At 52.7% G+C, this 21,295-nt stretch overlaps 1 protein-coding gene across 1 annotated transcript; it reads right to left on the minus strand.

Annotated features, from left to right (window-relative positions):
• Positions 1-702: 702 nt before the first annotated feature.
• On the minus strand, positions 703-20,362 carry LOC127580149 (proton channel OTOP2-like). The gene is made up of 6 exons (XM_052033361.1): positions 19,975-20,362; positions 17,911-18,047; positions 17,750-17,808; positions 14,043-14,158; positions 6,421-7,334; positions 703-880 (listed from the first exon to the last, which is right to left on the minus strand). The coding sequence occupies exons 1-6, from the start codon at positions 20,360-20,362 to the stop codon at positions 710-712; spliced, it is 1,785 nt and encodes a 594-aa protein (XP_051889321.1). The 3' UTR covers positions 703-709.
• Positions 20,363-21,295: the final 933 nt, after the last annotated feature.

Below are 21,295 nucleotides of genomic sequence, written 5' to 3' on the forward strand. Positions count from 1 at the left end.
CATCTCCTCGGGCAGTCCCTCAGCATCCTCCGTCAACAGCACTGCTCCCAGCCAGACTCGCACCCCCCACACCTGACACCCACCTCTTACCCCCACACCTCACTGTTGACACACTCACCCCTGAACCCCCACTCCCACCCCTCATTCCTATCCCTCATCCCCCACCCTTCACCCCCACACCCCTGAACCCACCCCGACACCCTCACCCCCTCATCCCTGACACCCCACCCTCACCACTAACCCCCCCCCCCCCATCTTGCATCCCTCACCCCTGACACCCTCACCCCTGACACCTTAACCCTTGGCTGTGCTAAGGTGGATGCAAGCTGTCAGGCAGTGGACAGCGGTGGGACCCTGGTCTCCGGGACGTCCCGATCCCTCACTGCTCAGTGGTCCTCCCATCACTTCAGTCTGTGGATTGGTGCTGCAGCTTCCCCCTCACCAGCAGTGCAGCCTCCAAATCACTTCAACTGCTCCAAACCACTGTGATGGTGCTACATAAATCTGTGGTTGGGAAGGGTTAATGGGTGGGTTGAGGGGTGGTTGGGAGGGGGTGAGGGGTGGTTGGGAGGGCGTGAGGAGTGATTGAGAATTGTTTGAGGGGATTTTGCTAAGAAAGATCCCATTGACCCTGGTTAGATGCCAATTGAACAGCACAAGGTTTGACTGAGGGTTGAAGGTCACTTGAGGAGAGACTCTGAGTTGAACTTCAGGATGTGAGGGAAATCTCCAAGAGGCTGGCGGCTGAGTGCATCCTGTAAAATATTCCCACCGGGAGGCCGGAGTTGACGATGGCAGCCCACATCTGGAAGCCGTAGAACTTCTCCTCAATGCCATTGGCAAACTGTGGTCGAGCACCAAAAGCAGACATGGCCCAAAGCTGGGGAAGGAAAAGCAAGAGCTCACGACCTCTGTCATCTCCTCGGGTAACCAAACCACGAAGGACAACTCCCAAACAAATGTCTCTGTTCCAAACCACCACTAATCTAATGTAAGGTCCCAGCACAAGTTGTGGTTTCGGGGGTGGGGAGGTGACAGGGAAACAGGGTGTGGTTTAATGTTGCTGCCTGAGATGTCTCAAGATGGTTCCCAGGATGGACTCCAATGGACTGAGCTAAAGAAAGAGACTTTGGAACAGTTGGCCAAAAACTTGGTCAAAGTGGAAGGTTTGGAGGGAGGTCTGAACAGAAGAAGCAACTGGAGAGGTTAGGGGAGGGAATCGGAGAGTTTGGGCGCTACTTGGAGGTGGTGGGTGGGGAGGGGATGGACATGGTTTGGATGGAGTGGTTGGTGAGGGACAGAGCTTGTGGCACAGAGCACATCGGTCATCCCACCGTTGACTGAACCTTTTCAGTACTCCACAGCATTCAGGTCTGTGAAGCTGGTGGTAGCTGCGGATTAGCCGAGGGTGAGGTACGGAAGGTGCGCCAGGTAGAGCAGGAGTGGCCATCTCGAGAGGGGCGGCTGAGGTTAAAGTGCGGCTTCGGCGAGGAGGGTCAGTGGGGACCAGGTGAGGTATTTTTCTCTTCCTTGGAACGAGGGCCTGGGGAGAAAGGGTATGGAGGCTGGGGCAGTGGGATGGCCCACTCGGTGACCACAGCTGTGGGGTGTATCCAGCTGCAGCTCCTGTCAGGCCACACAGAGCAGCTGGTGCTGTGGTTGGACCAGCTGTGGAGCTGAAAAGGTGGTAGGCAGTACATTGAGAGAGTTGGTCACCCTGTGGGTACAGACAGCGAGGGGGTGGGTGACCATCAGGAAGGGAACCAGTGCAGGCAGGTGGTGCAGGAGACTCCTTGGTCACTCCCCCTCACACAGGTAAACCGTGCTGGACGCCCTTGGAGAGACGGCCTCTCAGACACGAGTGGCAGCTGCGCCCACGTCTGTGGCATGACAGTCGTTTCCGTTCCCCAGCCAGGGAGGGAAGGGTCTCGGCGAGTGCTCACGGTGACAGATTCGTTAGTGAGGGGAACACACAGGCCCAGAGTGAGATTCCATAATGGTGTGTTGTCTCCCTGGTGCCAGGGTCAGGGACGGGTGCAGGACGTACTGAGGGGGGAGAACAGCCCGAGGTTCCAGTGCTAGTTGGGCCTAACAACAGAGGGATGAGGTCCCTGCAGGGGGAGCTTAGGGAGTTAGGCACAAAGTTAGCAGCAGGACCTTTAGGATCAGGATCTCGGGAATATTCCCTGTGTCAGGTGCAGTGAGGGTAGGAATTGGGTGGGACAGATGAATGTGTGGCTGAAGAGTTTGTGCAGGAAGGAGGGCTTCAGGTACTTGGGTCACTGGGATCACTTCTGGGGCAGGGGTGACCTGTACAAGAGGGAAAGTTTACCCCTGAACTGGGAGGAGGTCGATATCCTTGCAGGGAGGTTTGCTCACTGCCTGGGAGGGTTGCACCTAATGTGGCAGGTAGGGAGGTCGACCTCAGTGTAGAGGATAATCAAGTCCTGTGGGCCGGGAGACAGAGGCAGGTTAGGGAGCAGCGGTGGGCTGGCAGGATCAACTGCGGGGACTTTACTGCAAGGAGCCTCACGGATGAGTCAGGTGATCTTGGAGCATGGATCAGCACTTGGAATTATGTTGTTACTGCAATGGCGCAAGTGTGGCTGAGGGAGGGGCAGGACTGGCAGCTTAACGTTCTGGGATGTGGAAGCTTCAGGCGTGACCGAGGAAAATGCAAAAGAGGAGGGGGGGTTGGGGGGGTGGGGGGAATGTTGATCAGGGAGAACATAATGGCAGTATGTAGAGAGGATGTCCTGGAGGGACTGTGGGACCGTCCGATGAGGCCACGTGGGCAGAACTTAGGAATGAGAGAGGGGTGTAGGTCCCCCAGTAGTCAGTGGGAATTAGAGGAGCAGATATGTAAAGCAATCACAGAGCACTGGGGTTATAGTGGTGGGGGATATTCACTTGCCCAGTGTTGACTGGATTGCCTTCGTGCAGGGGCTTAGATGGGGTGGAATTTGAAAAGTGCATCCAAGATCATTTTTTGAGTCGGCATGTACTGTAGAGAGACCTACCAGACGGGGAAGTCCTCAATCTTATCGTAGGAAGTGAAACCAGGCGGTGGTGGAAGTGTTGGAGGGGAGCTCCTTGTGAACAGTGACCACAGTTCTGTAATTTCAAGGCAGTTCGGGAAAGGGATGAGCTCGGTCCTCAGGTTAAGGTCCTAAAATGGGGGAAGGCTGATTTCGTCAGCACAAGGGAAGACCTGTGAAAGTAGATTGGGAGCAGATGCTTATGGGTAACACAACATCTGATAAGTGGGAGACTTTTAAATGAGAGCTAGCCAGAGTGCAGGGTCAGTGTGTTCCAGTAAGGGTGAAAGGTAAAGGTGGAAAGGTCAGGGAACCTTGAAGGTTAAAAAAAGGAAAGGGTATGACAGGTTATAGGCAACTGGAATCGAGTGAGTCCCTTGAGGAATATAGAGGGTGTGAAGGAGAATTTAAGAAGTTTGAAGAGGCCATGAATTGTCCTTGGCGGGTAAGATTAAGGAGAAATCTAAGTCATTTTATAAGAACATAAGGAGCGAGAAGGTAGCTGAGAAAAGAATGGGTCCCCTTAGGAACCAAAGGGGTAATCTGTGTGTGGACCCAGGGGGTGTGGGAGGTCCCAAAGGAATACTTCTCCGCTGTACTCACCAGGAGAAGGACGTGGAGGGTAGTGAGTTCAGGGAGGGAAATGTTGATATTCTGGAGCAGGTCATTGTAAGAAGGTGGAGATGTTGGATAGCCTGCAAACAGGATAAATCCGCAGGCCGGATGAGATCTGTCCCAGAATGCTGTAGGAAATAAGGGAGGAGGTTGCTGAGGAACTGATGGAGATTTGTGCATCATCGTTAGCCTCTGGTGAGGTACCAGAAGACTGGAGAATACGTAATGTTGTTCCCTTAACAAAGGCAGCAGGGATAAGCCAGGGAACTCCAGCTGGTGAGCCTTAGTTCGGTGGTAAAAGTAGGAGAAAATTCTAAGGGACAGGATTTATATTCACTTGGAATCACAGGGATTGATTAGGGGGAGTCAGTACGACCTTGTATGGAGAGCTCCTGTCTCACTAACTTGAGGAGATACCCAAGAAGATTGATGAAGGCAGGGCTGTAGATATTGTCAATATGGAGTTTGGTAAGGCATTCAACAAGGTCCCACTTGGTAGGCTGGTCCAGAAGATGGGATCCAAGGCCAGCTGGCTGATTGGATCCAAACTTAGCTTGGTGATGGGAGGCAGAGGGAGGTGGTGGAGGGGTGTTTGTCTGATTGGAGTCTGTGACCAGTGGTGTACGGCAGGGGTCGGTGCTGGGAGCTCTTTTGTTTGTGACATACATGAATAATTTAGGAGGTATGATTTGTAATTTGCAGGTTGGTGGTGTTGTGGGTGGCGAGGAAGGTTGTCGAAGGCTACAGCAGGATATAGATCAGGCGGAAGGTAGGGCAGAGGGAGTTCAATCCTGACAGGCGTGAGGTGATGCAGTTTGGGATGTCAAATAGGGGTAAGACATGTAGGGTGCTAAGGAATGTTGATGAACAGAGAGACCTTAGATTTGAGGTCCATAGTTCTCTGAAGGTGGCAACACCGGCGGACAGGGTAGTGAAGAAGGCCTGTGGCACGCTGGCCTTCATAGGTCAGGGCACGGAGTTGGCATGTTAAGCTGCAACTTTACAAACCACTGCTCAGGCTGCACCTGGAGCACTGTGTGCAGTTCTGGTCACCACACTGCAGGAAGGATGTGGTTGTGCTGGAGAGAGTGCAGAGGGTTATCAGGTTGTTGAGTTTCAGGACTTTGGTTATGGGGAGAGATTGGAGAGGCCGGGCTTGTTTTCCCTGGAGTGAAGAAGGCTGAGGGGTGACCTGATAGAGGTGTATAAGATTATGAGAGGCGTAGACAGGGTAGATAGTCAGGGTCTTTTAAAACAAGGGGGCAGAGGTTTATGGTGGAGGAGAAGGGGTTTTAAAGGGGACTGAGGGGCAAGTTTTTTTACACAGCGAGTGGTTGATGTGTGGAATGGCCAGAGGAGTTGGTGGGGTCAGATACAGTCAGTATGTTTAAGAGACATTTAGACAGACAGGTAAGTAGGCAGGGCATAGAGGGATACGGTCCCAATGCAGGCAAATGGGATCAGTGTAGATAGGAAACAAGGTTGGCATGGCTATGATGGGCCAAAGGGCCTGTTTCTGGGCTGTCCAATCTGATTCTGTGACCATATGAAACATTGTTGTGCTTCTCCTGCACTTTGTGATGTGGATGTGGGGTGTCGGGTTTGAGGCAGGAGGTGGGAATCAGAGTCACAGAGAGAAACAACACGGAAACAGGCCCTTCAGCCCATCGAGTCTGTGCCCAGCGTTAACCACCCATTTATACCCATCCCACATTAGTCCCACTTTTTAAACTCTCCCCTCGTTCCCATTAACTCCCCCAGATTTTACCCCTCACTGACAGACCAGGGGCAATTGACAGCAGCCAGTTAAACCACCAACCCGCACGTCTTTGGGATGTGGGAGGAAATCGGAGCCCCTGGGGGGAAACCCATGCAGTCACAGGGAGAACGTGCAAACTCCACACATACAGCGTCAGAGCTTGGGGTTGAACCAGGTGCCTGGAGCTGTGAGGTAGCGGCTCCACTGGCTGCGTCACGGTGCTGTGTTCCGCACGATCTCACCAGGACTGAATGAGAGGGACAGGATTGAAGGGCTGAGTGGTCTCATCCTGAACCAGATCCCTATAAGCTGATGGCAGGAGCAGGTCCCGAACTGCTTGTGGAATCAGGCTGGGATGGTTCCTGCACTATAGAAAGCATCCTATCTGGATGTATCACGGCTTGGGACGGCAACTGCTCTGCCCCGGACCGCAAGAAACTGCAGAGAGTTGTGGACACAGCCTAGCGTGTCATGGAAACCAACCTCCCCTCCTTGGACTCTGTCTTTACCTCTCATTGTCTTGGCGTAGCCGCCAACATAATCAAAGACCCCACCCACCCGGGTCATTCTCTCTTCTCCCCTCTCCCATCAGGTAGAAGATACAGGAGCCTGAGGGCACGTACCACCAGACTTAAGGACAGCTTCTACCCCACTGTGGTAAGACTGTATAGAATGAGATGGACTCTGACCTCACGATCTACCTTGTTGTGACCTTGCACCTTATTGCACTGCACTTTCTCTGTAGCTGTGACACTTTACTCTGTACTGTTATTGTTTTTACCTGTACTCCATCAATGCACTCTGTACTAACTCAATGTAACTGCACTGTGTAATGAATTGACTTGTACGATCGGTGTGCAAGACAAGTTTTTCACTGCACCTCAGTACAACTGACAATAATAAACCAATACCAATACTTCCACTTTGCCCCATTTGCTCCCACACCCTGTTCTACACACAAGTCACACACAGTGGGCCTGCCCGAGAGGGTCAGCCTCACAGACTTACAAGGACATTGCACAGGAGTAAGAAGGAGGAGATCACCCTCAGAATCCTGGGCTGGCGCTCGAGGGTGTGGGGTGAGGCAGGCTGGGGACACTGTCTGCTCTCCCGGCTGCTGGCCACACTCTCCGGTACACTGACACTGCCAGCCGAGTCCCTGTGAGAGTGGGGAGAACTCCTCTGGAAGGAACGTTCCGTCACAGCCTCTGGAAAAGATCTGCTGGCACCTGAAACGGTGTACACCGGACTGGCAGGTGTCGGAGGATCGGAAAGGGGATTCCCAACGCCCGGCCGACTCCCCTCCAGGACCGGCAGCCTCCGCAGGCTTCCGAGGATGAAGATGTTCTGCAGCGTAAGCTGAACGATGGTGAGCAGGGAGGAGAGGAGGTTGAGGACATTCACCGGCTCACTGCACTGGCTCCACACTAGAGCCACAGCACTGAAGTAGGAAATGAGATACTGCCCCAGGGCCGCAGCCACCAACAGCCCCTCGTCCAGACTTCTGGCAGGACCTGTGGAATGGTTCCCACTGCTTCCACCCAGCCTGTGGGCGAGACAGCCAACTAGGCAGCTGATGCACATCAGAGAGAGGGTGGCACAGTTAAAGGTGTAATAGGTGAGCAGGCCACGGGTCCTCGTTGCTCTGTCCGACACTTCCACCTCGTAGATGACAAAGACGGCCAGACCTGCCAGCAGCAGGGCCGCTCCGAGCACCAGCCCTGGGGCCGTCCCACCCAGACGCAGCTTCACGTTGGCGTGCTGCTGACGGTCTGTGACCTGGCCCACGTTCCTCCACATCTCACCACACAGCATGCAGGCAAACAGACTGTACTCGATGCTGAAGGGGTACAAGTAGGAGGAGCCGGTCTGGACGATGCGGCAGAGCTGGGTGGAGCACAGACAGTCACCGGCTGCGGCAGCTGTGGAGGGAAAGAGACAGGGTCAGTGCTGGAGATGCACTCTGACCTCACAATCTCCCTTGTTATGACCTTAACGTCTGCCCGCACTGCACTTCTCTGCAGCTGTGACACTTTGTACTGTTATTGCTTGTACCCTGTACTACCTCAATGCACTCTGTACTACTTCAATGTAACAGCACTGTCTAATGAATTGATCTGTATGGATGGTATGAAAGACACATTTTTCACTGTCCCTCAGTACAAGTGACAACAATAAACCAATACCAATACCATGCAGAGAGACAGCAACCCGCGGTTGTCACGGCTCACAGCTCCGGGCTACACTTACAATGAATGAAGACCCAGTCAGCAGATGAGCTTAGCTGTGATCAATGGCAATAACACTGGGGTACAGTACCGGTGGGGACGGGTCTGTCGCTGTATAACACCAGGGATCAGGAGTGAGAGGCGGGTGAGCGGAATCAGCCGAGGAGTTCTGAACAGATAAGTTTTTTTTTCCTAACAGTTTTGGGATAGCGGGGAGTAACTGTGCAGGCGCGTGACGTCAGTCAGTAGTGTGCGAACAGTTTAAAAAGAAGACCGCCATATCCAGCGGGCAGCGTTTGGAGATGGCAGCTGAATGTGCGGGAGCAGAGTGATTGGGCTTTGGATCAAGGGGCTTAGGCGGTAAAGGGGCAAGGCGGGTGAGTAGCTGGCAGGTAAAGGTAAGGTTTACCTGTTATCTGTTATTGTTATAAATTTTAAGTAGGATAAAGTTGGTGCAGGAGGGAAGGTTTCAGATTTTTGGATCATTGGGATCTCCTCTGGGGTAGGTGGGACCTGTACAGAGAGGTTTGCAGCCTTGTTTGCTAGGGTGGTTCAGGAGGGCTTAAACTAGTTTGCGAGGGGGATGGGAACCAGAGGGGGAGGTCAGAGGAAGAAATGGATGTGGAAAAGTCAGATCTAACATGTAGAGGAAGGCTTGTAGGCTTTGAGGAAGGAGAAGCAGAGTACAAGGTATTAAAGTAGAAGGGTGGATGGGCTAAAGTGCATTGACTTAAATGCAAGAAGTATCAGGAATAAGGGTGTGACTAAGCACATCGATGAAGGGAGAGTAGTAGATGTAGTGTATATGGATTTCAGCAAAGCGTTTGATAAGGTACGCCATGCAAGGCTTATGGAGAAGGTGAGGAGACATGGGATTCAAGGGGACATTGCAGTGTGGATCCAGAACTGGCTGGCCCACAGAAGGGTTGTTGAAGGGTCATATTCTGAGTGGAGGTTGGTGACCAGTGCAGGGGTCTGTACAGGGACGCTTACTCTTTGTGATTTTTATAAACGACCTGGATGAGGAAGTGGTTAGTAAGTTTGCTGATGATACGGAGGTTGGTGGTGTTGTGGATAGTTTGGAGGGCTGTCAGAGGTTACAGAGGGACATAGATAGGATGCAAAGTTGGGCTGAGAAGTGGCAGATGCAGTTCAACCCAGATAAGTGTGAAGTGGTTCATTTTGGTAGGTCAAATATGATGGCAGAATATAGTCTTAATGGTAGGACTCTTGGCAGTGTGGAGGATCAGATGGATCTTGGGGTCTGAGTCCATATGACGCTCAAAGCGGCTGCGCAGGTTGACTGTGGTTAAGGAGGCATATGGTGTATTGTCCTTCATCAATCGGGGAACTGAATTTAGGAGCCGTGAGGTATTGTTGCAGCTATATAGGTCCCTGGTCAGACCCCACTTGGAGTATTGTGCTCAGTTCTGGTCGCCTCACTACAGGAAGGATGTGGAAGCCATAGAGAGGGTGCAGAGGAGATTTACAAGGATGCTGCCTGGAATGTGGAGCATGCCTTATGAAAGCAGGTTGAGGGAACTCGGCCTTTTCTCCTTGGAGCAACGGAGGATAAGGGGGGACCTGATAGAGGTGTATAAGATGATGAGAGGTATTGATAGGCTTTTCCCCAGGGCTGAATTGGTGGCCACAAGAGGACATAGGTTTAAGGTGCTGGGGAGTATATATAGAGGAGATGTCAGGGGTAAGTTTTTTACTCAGAGAGTGGTGAGTGCGTGGAATGGGCTGCCGGCAACAGTGGTGGAGGCAGATACGATAGGGTCTTACAAGAGACTGTTAGATAGGTACATGGAGCTGAGTAAAATAGAGGGTTATGGGTAAGCCTAGTAATTTCTAGGGTAGGGACATGTTCGGCACAGCTTTGTGGGCCGAAGGGCCTGAATTGTGCTGTAGTTTTTCTATGTTGTTCTATGTTCTGGCTGAGAGCTTGGATAAGTACATGGGACTATGATATTGTGGCTCTTGCAGAGACTTGGCTGTCACCAGGGCAGGAATGGATATTGAATATTCCTGGTTTTCAGTTTTTTAAAAGGGATAGGGAGGGGGGGAGAAGAGGAGGAGGGGTGGTGATACTGGTCAGGGACAGTGTTACAGCTGCAGAAAGGGGGGATAATGTAGAAGGTTCCTCTCTAGAGTCAGTGTGGGTGGAAGTTAGGAACAGGAAAGGAGCAGTTACTCTACTGGGAGTATTCTATATGCCCCCCGGTAGCAGCAGGGATACTGAGGAGCAGATTGGGAGGCAGATTTTGGAAAGGTGCAAGAATAACAGGGTTGTTATCATGGGAGACTTCAACTTCCCAAATATTGATTGGCACCTGCTTTGTGCCAAAGGTTTAGATGGAGCAGAATTTGTTAAGTGTGTCCACCACGGATTCCTGTCACAGTATGTTGACAGGCCGACTAGAGGGAATGAACCGGGTCAGGTGACAGATCTCTCGGTGGGTGAGCATTTGGGGGACAGTGAGCACCGCTCCCTAACCTTTAGCATTGTCATGGACAGAGATAGGAGCAGAGAGGACAGGAAGATACTTAATTGGGGGAAGGTGAGTTATGAGGCTATAAGGCGAGAACTTGAGAGTGTAAATTGGGATGACATTTTTGAAGGGAAATGTACTATGGAGATGTGGTCAATGTTCAGGGATCTCTTGCAGAATGTTAGGGATAAATTTGTCCCGGTGAGGCAGAGAAGGAATGGCAGGGTGAAGGAACCGTGGGTGACGAGAGAGGTGGAACAACTAGTTAGGAAGAAGAAGGCAGCATACATAAGGTGTAAGCAGCAAGGATCAGACAGGGCCCGTGAGGAATATAGAGTAGCAAGGAAGGAACTTCAGAAGGGGCTGAGGAGAGTGAGAAGGGGACATGAAAAGGCTTTGGCAAGTAGGGTTAAGGAGAATCCCAAGGCTTTTTTCTTGTACGTGAAGAGCAGAAGGATGGCTAGAGTAAAGGTAGGTCCGATTAAAGACAAAGGTGGGAGGATGTGCCTGGAAGCTGTGGAAGTGGGTAAGGTTCTCAATGAATACTTCTCTTCAGTATTCACCAAGGAGAGGGGTCTTGATGACACTGAGGGCAGTGTTGGTAAGGATAATGTTCTAGAGTATGTAGATATCAAGAAAGAGGATGTGTTGGAGCTGTTGGAAAATATTAGGACAGATAAGCCCCCAGGGCCTGATGGAATATTCCCCAGGCTGCTCTGTGAGGCGAGGGAGGAGATTACTGAACCATTGGCCAGGATCTTTGAGTCCTCGTTGTCCATGGGAATGGTAGCGGAGGATTGGAGGGTGGCAAATGTTGTCCTCTTATTCAAAAGAAGGTAGTAGGGATAGTCCAGGGAATTACAGACCAGTGAGCCTTACGTCTGTGGTGGGTAATCTGTTGGAAAGGATTCTAAGAGATAGGATCTATGAGCATTTAGAGAATCATGGACTGATTAGGGACAGCCAGCATGGCTTTCTGAGGGCAAGATCATGTCTCACAAGCCTGATAGGGTTCTTTGAGGAGGTGACCAGGAAGATTGATGAGGGTAGTGCAGTAGATGTGGTCTACATGGATTTTAGTAAGGCGTTTGACAAGGTTCCACTTGGAAGGCTTCTACAGAAGGTCAGAGGGCATGGGATCCAGGGAGGCTTGGCGGTGTGGATTCAGAATTGGCTTGCCTGTAGAAAGCAGAGGGTTGTGGTGGAGGGAGTGCCCTCGGATTGAAGGGCTGTGACTAGTGGGGTCCCACAAGGATCAGTTCTGGGACCTCTACTTTTCATGATATTTATTAATGACTTTTAAGATGGGGTAGAAGGGTGGGTTAGCAAGTTTGCAGACGACGCAAAGGTTGGTGGTGTTGTGGATAATGTGGAGGACTGTCGAAGCTTGCAGAGGGATATTGATAGGATGCAGAGCTGGGCTGACAAGTGGCAGATGGAGTTCAATCTGGAGAAGTGTGAGGTGGTACACTTTGGAAAACAAACTCCAAGGCGGAGTACAAGGTAAATGGCAGGATTCTGGGTAGTGTGGAGGAGCAGAGGGATCTGGGGGTTCATATCCACAGATCACTGAAAGTTGCCTCACAGGTGGATAGGGTAGTTAAGAAAGCTTATGGGATGTTAGCTTTCATAAGTCCAGGGATCGGGTTTAAGAGCCGCGAGGTAATGATGCAGTTCTACAAAACTCTGGTTAGACCACACTTAGAGTACTGTGTCCAGTTCTGTTCGCCTCATTATAGGAAGGATGTGGAAGCGTTGGAAAGGGTGCAGAGCAGATTTACCAGGATGCTGCCTGGATTAGAGAGTATGGATTATGAGGAGAGACTAAAGGAGCTAGGGCTTTACTCATTGGAGAGAAGGAGGATGAGGGGAGACATGATAGAGGTGTACAAGATATTAAAAGGAATAGACAGAGTATACAACCAGCGCCTCTTTCCCCGGGCACCAATGCTCAATACGAGAGGGCAAGGCTTTAAAGTAATGGGTGGGAAGTTCAAGGGAGATGTCAGAGGGAGGTTTTTCACCCAGAGAGTGGTTGGTACATGGAATGCGCTGCCTGGGGTGGTGGTGTAGGCTGATACGTTGGTCAAGTTCAAGAGATTGTTAGATAAGCATTTGGAGGAATTTAAGATAGAGGGATATGTGGGAGGAAGGGGTTAGATAGTCTTAGGTGTGGTTTGAAGGTTGGCACAACATGGTGGGCCGAAGGGCCTGTATTGTTCTATGGTTCTATGGTACAGCACTGGTGGGGACTGATCTGTCACTATATAACACCGAGGTACAGTACCAGTGGGGACAGGTCTGCCACTGCATAATACCAGGGTACAGTACCGGTGGGGACAGATCTGTCACTGTATAACACTGGGGTACAGTACTGGTGGGGACGGGTCTGTTACTGTATTACACTGGGGTACAGTACTGGTGGGGTCAGGTCTGTTGCTGTATAACACCGGGGTACAGTACCAGTGGGGACAGGTCTGTCACTGCATAATACCGGGGTACAGTACCAGTGGGGATGGATCTGTCACTGTATAACACTGGGGTACAGTACTGGTGGGGACAGGTCTGTTGCTGTATAATACCGGGGTACAGTACTGGTGGGGATGGGTTTGTCGCTGTATAACACCGAGGTACAGTACTGGTGGGGACGGGTCTGTCACTGTATAACACTGGGGTACAGTACTGGTGGGGACGGGTCTATCGCTGTATAACACCGGGGTACAGTACTGGTGGTGATGGGTCTGTCGGTGTACAACACTGGGGTACAGTACTGGTATGGACGGGTCTGTCTATGGGATAGAAGTTTGGGCTGACATAAATTTGATGAGTTAATTTTCTATATTTTAACAGTAAAGGCTGCTTCAGGATGTTTTGGGTACTGGCACTGAATTGTGTGAACTGGGAGTATGGAATGGACCCTGACCATGCAGAGTGCACATTAAAACATTAACAGGGTCTCGGTAAATGACAGACAACTCCCATGGAGTGGCCAATGTTCACCGCTGGGAACTGCGTTTTGTTCTGAAGGCTGTGTCACCAGCACCTGCCACGTGGGTGGATGCCCAACCTACGGTATCTCTGCAGGGTCTGAAGGTGGAGAGTCACCACCTGGGTACGGATGCACTCCTGTGACTCACCACCCTCCTCGATCGCGAGACCCAGAACCACTGCAGATACCCCGTGCTTGCTGCTGCCCCAGGAGAAATCCACCAACTTCTGGATCTTGGTGGCAAAGGCAGGGGCAGGACCAAAGTGGCCTCCTGGATCCACAGAGTGGAGTCACCAGTCAGTTTATGACCAGCGCTTGGCCCCTGCAGGACAGCACTGGCAGGGGTCGTGTCCAGTGCCCTTGCCGGGCAGTGATTTCTCCTCCAACTCTGGCCAGTTTGCCGGCCAGGCTTCCTGAGTGGGGCTCAGGTTGATCCCAGGCAGAGGAGTACGTGGTCTCATCTACTCTGGTGAGGAGTCTGTCTGCCACCGAACTTGCTGGGACAGGAACCTTTCTCCCAATTTATCTGTGCATCCTCCGCAGACACGGTATGGCACGGTAGTGTAGCGGTTAGCGTGACGCTATTACAGTGCCAGCAATTGGGTTTCGATTCCCGCCGCTGTCTGTAAGGAGTTTGTACGTTCTCCCCGTATCTGCGTGGGTTTCCTCCGGGTGCTCTGGTTTCCTCCCACATTGCAAAGACGTACGGGTAGGTTAATTTGGGTTTAAAATGGGTGGCGCGGACTCGTTGGGCTGGAAGGGCCTGTTACCACACTGTAAATAAAAATAAAATTAAGACCAACGGGAGTGCCTGAAACCGGCTGCACTTTGTTTCCCAGATCAACACCCGATGAACAAGAAGTCGACCAAGGGTCATCAAAGACTGTAGATCGGTTGCTTGGAGCTGTCAATGTTTACCTGTGAGCACTTGACTTTGGTCTGCACCTTGTCCCCCGGTGTGATGGAGAGACTCTTCTGCTACAGCAGACATCCACAGCATCAGGTTAGTGACCAAGGTCATGGTCAGCCCGCACCTGAAGACAAAATGCCCAAGGAATCAGTCCATGGGTCACAGCAACCAGCCAGGAATCCATTCACTGTAACCACATAAGACAGCCATCTGGTTGGTATATGGAGGGGCACAATAAATTAATCAATGGATGTGGAAGGTGTCAACCAGGTAATTCAAAACTAAAATATTGCAGGTGCTGGAAATCAGAAATAAAACAGAAAATGATTGAAATCCCCAGCAGGTCAGGCAGGGTCTGTGGAGAGGCCTTCACTCAGAATTTGATAAAGTTACTGCTAGACAAGTGGATGAGATGTTGAGAGAGGAGGGAGGGCAGAGCGAACAAAAGGGAGAATGTGTGTGTGTGTGGGATGTGTGTGTGGGGGGGGTGTGTGTGTGTGTGTGTGGGGGGGGTGTGTGTGGGGGTGTGTGTGTGTGTGTGGGGGGTGTGTGTGTGTGGGTGTGTGTGTGTGTGTGTGTGTGTGTGGGGGGGGGGGTGTGTGTGTGTGGGGGGTGTGTGTGTGTGGGGGGGTGTGTGTGTGGGGGTGTGTGTGTGTGGGGTGTGTGTGTGTGTGGGGTGTGTGTGTGTGTGGGTGTGTGTGTGTGTGTGTGTGTGTGTGGGGGGGGGGTGTGTGTGTGTGGGGGGTGTGTGTGTGTGGGGGGGTGTGTGTGTGGGGGTGTGTGTGTGTGGGGTGTGTGTGTGTGTGGGGTGTGTGTGTGTGTGGGTGTGTGTGTGTGTGTGTGTGGGTGTGTGTGTGTGTGTGTGGGGGGGGTGTGTGTGTGTGGGTGGGTGTGTGTGTGGGGGGGGTGTGTAGTGTGGGGGTGTGTGTGTGTGGGGGTGTGTGTGTGTGGGGTGTGTGTGTGTGTGTGGGGGGGGTGGGGGGAAGGCAACAAAATGGGATGTTGGTGCAAGTCAGTCGAGGATTGTACTGGGAGAAATGAAGGGGATGGGTCCAGGAAAGGTGTAAATGGGAGGAGAATCATTCTGGGAAATGACTGAAGGGAAATGGAATTACCGAGGATGTGAAATTGCTGACTTTGGTGTTGTTTGATGTCTCTGCATGTATGTCCATGTATGTCCATGTATGTCCATGAGGACAAGTTGGTTAGGACCAAGAAAGTGGAAACTGCTGGAGTCGTAGACGGCAGGGCCCTGGAGAGTGTTGTTGAACTGACAGACTCAGGGGTTCAGGTCTCGAGCTCCCTGAAAGTGGCGACACAGGTAGACAGGGTGGTGAAGAGAGTATTTGGCACGCTGGCCTTCATCAGTCAGGGCACTGAGTACAGGAGTTGGGATGCCATTTTGCAACTGTGCAAGATGTTGGTGAGACCACCCTTGGAGTATTGAGTGCAGATCCGGTCACTGAGCTATGGGAAGGGTGGCATTAGTGGGAAAAGATGCAGAGAAGATTCATGAGGATGTTACTGGGAACGGAGGGCTCTAGTTATTTGGAGAGGCTGGATGGGCTGGAGCCGTTTTCCCTGGAGTGTAGGAGGCTGAGGGGTGACTTTATGGAGATCTATAAAATCATGAGGGGCATAGATAAGGTGGACAGTCACCGTTCTTTTCCCCAGGGTAGGGAGTCTACATCGAGAGGACACTGGTATAAGGTGAGAGGGGAAAGATTTAAACGGGACCCAAAGGGCAACTTTTTCACACAGTGAGGGTGGTGGGTACATGGAACGAGCTCCCAGAGGAGGTGGTAAATGCGGGCACAATTGTAAAGTTTAAAAAGACAGGTTCATGCATAGCAAAGGTTTAGAGAGATGTGGGCAAAATCCAGGCAAGTGGGACTAGCTTGGATAAACATCTTGGTCAGCATGGACGAGTTGGGCTGAAGGGCCTGTTTCTGTGCTGTATCACTCTACACCTCTGGTGGAGGGCATCAGAAGTATTCATGGAAGTAAGTGGACAGGAATGGGGGGAGGAAGGACAGGGTGAAGGTGGGAAGCAATAATTTTGTTGGGGGCAAGAGCAGGCTGAAACCATGGGTGTGTCCTGCTTGTGAATCTTGGGCAGGAGGTAGAAGTGGGCTGTGCGGGATAGGGAACTGAGGTTGGAGGCTGTGGGGGGATGAAGTCCACGACTGTGTGCGAGACGATGGCCTGATGTGCAACGGAGGGAAGTATGAGGAGGGTTAGCACTGAGCATTTAAAATAGAACACCACCATTGACACCAGGTTCAATGAGCAGGTTCTGGGCCTTGGTGAGCAGAGTGCTGCAGGTTCAGAGGAGGGAAGGTTTGAGCAAGGGACGGACAACAGTAAATCTGGACAGACTGGATGGGACAATGCAGGGGGACCAGGAATTCTGAAGATGGAGAAAGGATCTAATGTCTGAAGTGAAGACTCCTGACCAAAGTGGTGAACAAGAAGGCAAAGCTTGTGGAAAAAAACTCATTGTGTCGAACCTGAAAGTCATCGTACGGGTCGAAGTCGAGATCATAGAGATGTTACAGACAGTGAGGGTAAGTTCGGTCAAGGTTTGAGTTTCAGAGAATGTTTCTACAAAGCAGCAAAGTTAGAGGAGGAGGGCTGGTGCAGGTGGAGTTCAGGGAAGTGCCGATATCACAAGTAATGTTGGAGCAAGTGATGTGGGGGTGCACAGTAGGTCAGAGAGTGGGAGCGAGGTGCTGAGTTGGAAGTTTCCTGAGTATGGGAATGAGGATCCACAAGGAGAGAACAAAGAACTGGAGCTGCGAGGGATCAGTAGTCAGTGCGGGAGTTCTGGCTGAGGGAATGGACGGGGCTGGGACGTGGGCACTGGATGCCGCTGAGGAAGTTTTTGCACAGTTGGATATGGAGATGACGAGGACTCAGGAACAAAGGAGATAAGGTGGGCAATGTTAGAAAGGTGGGGGTGAGGACTTCCTGACGGAGCAGTGATGTGTTTGCAAGCACTGGTGGAGACAGAATAGGATGGCAAAGTTGGAATTGTCCCACTGAGGCCAAGAGGGGAAGAACAGGGGCTGGCGACAACATTGTGCACTCCCATTGCACCAAGATTAGAGTGGAGAGGGGCAACAGGGTGGGTGGGAGGGGTGGAGGCATGGAGGTGTGGAGGGTGTGGAGGGATGGGGTAGGGTAGAGGGATGGAGGGAATAGGGTGGAGGGGTGGATGGTGTGGAGGGTAGTGGAGATAAGGAGGGGTAGGTGTGGAGGGTAATGGAGGGGTGGAGGAAGGGTGGAGGGGTGGAGAGGGGTGGAGGGTGATGGAAGATGGAGGGGTTGAGGGTGGTGGAGGGGTGGAGAGTGGTAGTGGGGTGGGTGTGGAGGGTGGTGAAGGGGTGGAGGGTGGGTATGGAGGGTTGTGGAGGGGTGGAGGCGGGTGGAAGGGTTGAGGGTGGTAGTGGGTGGAGGGTGGGTATGGAGGGTTGTGGAGGGGTGGTGGTTGAGGGGTGGAGGATGGTGCAAGGGTGGAGTGGTGGAGGGTTGTTGGTTGAAGGGTGGAAGGGTGGAGGGGTCGTGGAGGGGTGGAGGGATGATGGAGGGGTGGTGGTTGAGTGATGGAGGGTTGGAGGGTTGTGGAGGGGTTGAGGGTGGTGGAGGGGTGGAGGGATGCAGGAGTGGGTGTGGAGGGGTAGAGTTGAGGGGGTCTGGAAACATAGGGGCTTACCTGGTGGCGCCCTGTTGTACCTGAGCACAGTCTTTGGAATGGACGCAGAGGAAGTACGACTGGATTGGGACAGAAAACACAGAGTGGTTGGTCAGACCGCTCCCAAACAGTGGAAGGAACGTGTCAGTCCTCCTGAACCAAAGCATCTTCTCACCACTCACCTGTGTGAACACAAACATGATCTCGGCACAGGGGAAGAGGATTTTAATTGGATGCTCACAGCCAGCAGATCCGGCAGCACGGACAAGTCTGAAGATGTCGAGCAGGAGAGTGCAGGCCCCAAGGACCAGTAGTCCAGCTGTCAGTCAGAGCACAGGGCAGGTTAGCTTCGGACGAACTGAGTGAGGCAACGGCGGGTCTGATGTGTGGGTGGTGGGGGAGCTGGAGGTGGGACATGCCCTCCCTTGACACCCTCTGTCCCACACCAGCACTGTCTGAGGGACCTTCCGTGAACTGGAAGGCCCAACAATCCTCTCCTGCCATCTGAAACACAAAATGCTGCAACTCAGGTCAGTCAGCACCTGTGGAGAGAGAAACAGAGCTAACGTTTCAGGTCAGAGCTGGGAACGAGAGACGCCCCCACTCAGATACCTCCCCATCCCCACCCACCCACCCAGCTCCTTTTGTCTCCGTCCCAGTTCTGACGAAGGGTCTCCCACCGGAAGCGTTGACTCTGTTTCTCTCCCCACAGACGCCGCCTGACCTGCTGTTTCCAGCACTCAGACCGAAGTGACAGAAAGAAACCAAGTTAATTTTAGGCTGCAGAGGGGGTGGAAAGGGTGGGCGGGACAGAGGGAACATCTCTGATTGGGTGAGGCAGAGCCCTCTGAACTCAATATTTTTTTTGGGAGAACCTTTTGTTAAATTCCAAAATAAACTTTATTCATCATAAAAAACAAACTATATATAACACGAATGTGATAAATCTCGGCTCCGTTTGCAGCAGGACTGGTCAGTTCTGGAAGTTATCTGTCAGCTTCTCCCCTCTCCATTCCCCTGACCTGCTACTGGCAACACTTCTTCCTCACCTCTCAGTGCCTGATTATAACAGCTCGTCCCCTCAGCAAACCCGACTCCTGCTTTGGGACACACTCGTTATTCAGCACTTTTGTGGCACAAATGTTAGTTGCTACATATCAGCCAACGGCTGAATGTTAAATTAGAAACAGAAAATGCTGGAAACACCCAGCAGGTACGATTTTCACAGGACTTACTGCCTGCAGGCAGGGGCTGCTTCACTTGCTGAAGAGCTGTGAATGGAGTCAAATGTGGTGCAACCCTCAGTGAACATCCTCACTCCGGACCTCCTGACAGAAGGAGGGTAAGTGGTGAAGCAGCTGAGGATGGTTGGGCCCAGGACACTGACCTGAGGAACTCCTGCAGTGATGTCCGGGGCTGGGATGGTCGCCCTCCAACACCCACATCCTTCGTGTCAGGTCTGACTCCACCTGCAGGAGTGTTTACCCTTTGGTGCCCATTGACCAGGTTTCCCAGGGCTCCCTGATGCCTCAACTCAGCCACACGCTGCCTTGGCGTCAAGAGCGGTCACTCTCACCTCACCCTTGGACTTCCGCTCTCTGGTCCGCGTTTAGACCCAGGCTGGGATGGGGTCTGGAGCCGTCAGACCCAAACTGGGCAGCGGCGAGGAGGTGATTGACAGGCTGTGTGCCAGCACACACCAAGTTAAGATTAAGATTTCTTTACTAGTCTCGTACATTGAAACACACAGTGAAATACATCTTGTGTGTAGAGTGCTCTGGGGGCAGCCCGCAAGTGTCACCACGCTTCCGGCGCCAACAGAGCATGCCCACAACTTCCTAACTCGTACGTCTTTGGAATGTGGGAGGAAACCGGAGCACCCGGAGGAAACCCACGCAGAACACGGGGAGAACGTACAAACTCCTTACAGACAGCAGCCGGATTTGAACCCGGGCTGCTGGCGCTGTAAAGCATTACACTAACTGCTACACTAACATGTCTGCCCCCTCCTAGCCCCACAAAGTCCATCACCAAGGATGACACATCCTTCTGCTCTCCAGGACACACAGCTCACAGTCACTTTACTGGTGCTGGATCACCTGACAATGTGTCCTGACAAACGTCACCACCACATTTGCTCCCCCACCATCTGCATTCCTGCAGGTTCTCTCTCCTGGATACCCTGCTGCTGACTTCTGGGTCCCCTAGATGCCAAAATGGGGGCAGGAAGCAGGTACTGTTCTTACCTCTCAGCCACACTGGAGCTGCATGGGAGTCCTTGTAGGGAAGGGCTTGCTTCTGCCGAGCTGTGAACAACATATAGAACCCCATCCAGACCCCAGCGAGGACCATCATTATGGTGAGCATGACCAGAACCTGCTCCTGGTGCACTGGCACCTCACTGAAAACCCCTCCACAGACCAGGACACCACCGAGGAAGAGAATGTTGAGGGCAAGCAGGCTAGAAAGCAGCCTGCCTCCCTGACTTTGGAGCTTGCTGGGATGGGGATGTGGACACTGGGGGATTCCTTGCTCACTGCCTGGTGGCCAGTAGTTCCTCCTCCCTGCATGTTGGTCAGGGGCTGCCTCCTCTGTGGTTCCAATACCTCCAGCGTGGCTCGTGTCCTCTGCCATTTCTGGTACTTCTACACATGGTGATGGAGAGAGGGGTCAGGTCAGCTCCACACAAAGCCCAATGCTGTCCACTCACCAAGATCACTCCCTCCTGCATCCCTCTCTCCCTCCTCTGCCCCTCACTCCCTCCTGCATCCCTCACTCCCTCCTCTGTCCCTCACTCCCTCCTGCATCCCTCACTCCCTCCTGCATCCCTCACTCCCTCCTCTGCCCCTCACTCCCTCCTGCATCCCTCACTCCCTCCTCCACCCCTCACTCCCTCCTGCATCCCTCACTCCCTCCTCCACCCCTCACTCCCTCCTGCATCCCTCACTCCCTCCTCTGCCCTCACTCCCTCCTGCATCCCTCACTCCCTCCTGCATCCCTCACTCCCTCCTCTGCCCCTCACTCCCTCCTGCATCCCTCACTCCCTCCTCTGTCCCTCACTCCCTCCTGCATCCCTCACTCCCTCCTGCATCCCTCACTCCCTCCTCTGCCCCTCACTCCCTCCTCTGCCCCTCACTCCCTCCTGCATCCCTCACTCCCTCCTGCATCCCTCAGTCCCTCCTCCACCCCTCACTCCCTCCTGCATCCCTCACTCCCTCCTCCACCCCTCACTCCCTCCTGCATCCCTCACTCCCTCCTCCGCCCCTCACTCCCTCCCCTCCGCCCCTCACTTTCTCCCCTCCATGTCTGTCACCCTCTGACCTTCCTCCCTCTGAGCCCCTCCCCCTGCCCCCTCAGACCTTTCTCCACATTAGGTCCCAGTGTGAACACCCCACGTCCAGTGCATCCATGTCCCTGTCTCTATCACATCCCGAGTCCTGTTGCGAGTTCCTAGTGACCACTCCTTTACCCTGTTCCAGTTCCCCACATCAGTCAGCCCATTCCCTTCTGTTTCCCACCACCTTATCCTTTGTCCCAGACCCATCAGACCCCCCACTCTCAGTCCCT

This window comes from Pristis pectinata, chromosome 18, assembly GCF_009764475.1.
Source record: "Pristis pectinata isolate sPriPec2 chromosome 18, sPriPec2.1.pri, whole genome shotgun sequence".
Classification (NCBI taxonomy): domain Eukaryota; kingdom Metazoa; phylum Chordata; class Chondrichthyes; order Rhinopristiformes; family Pristidae; genus Pristis; species Pristis pectinata.

What these genes read in the sequence shown, in the direction of transcription:
- LOC127580149 (XM_052033361.1), bottom strand. Translation starts at nt 20,362, where the DNA reads ATGGCAGAGGACACGAGCCACGCTGGAGGTATTGGAACCACAGAGGAG. An exon ending in TCATGTTTGTGTTCACACAG is followed by an intron (nt 17,809 to 17,910) that starts GTGAGTGGTGAG and finishes GTCCCAATCCAG; the next exon opens with TCGTACTTCCTCTGCGTCCA. An exon ending in GTACAACAGGGCGCCACCAG is followed by an intron (nt 14,159 to 17,749) that starts GTAAGCCCCTAT and finishes TTTTGTCTTCAG; the next exon opens with GTGCGGGCTGACCATGACCT.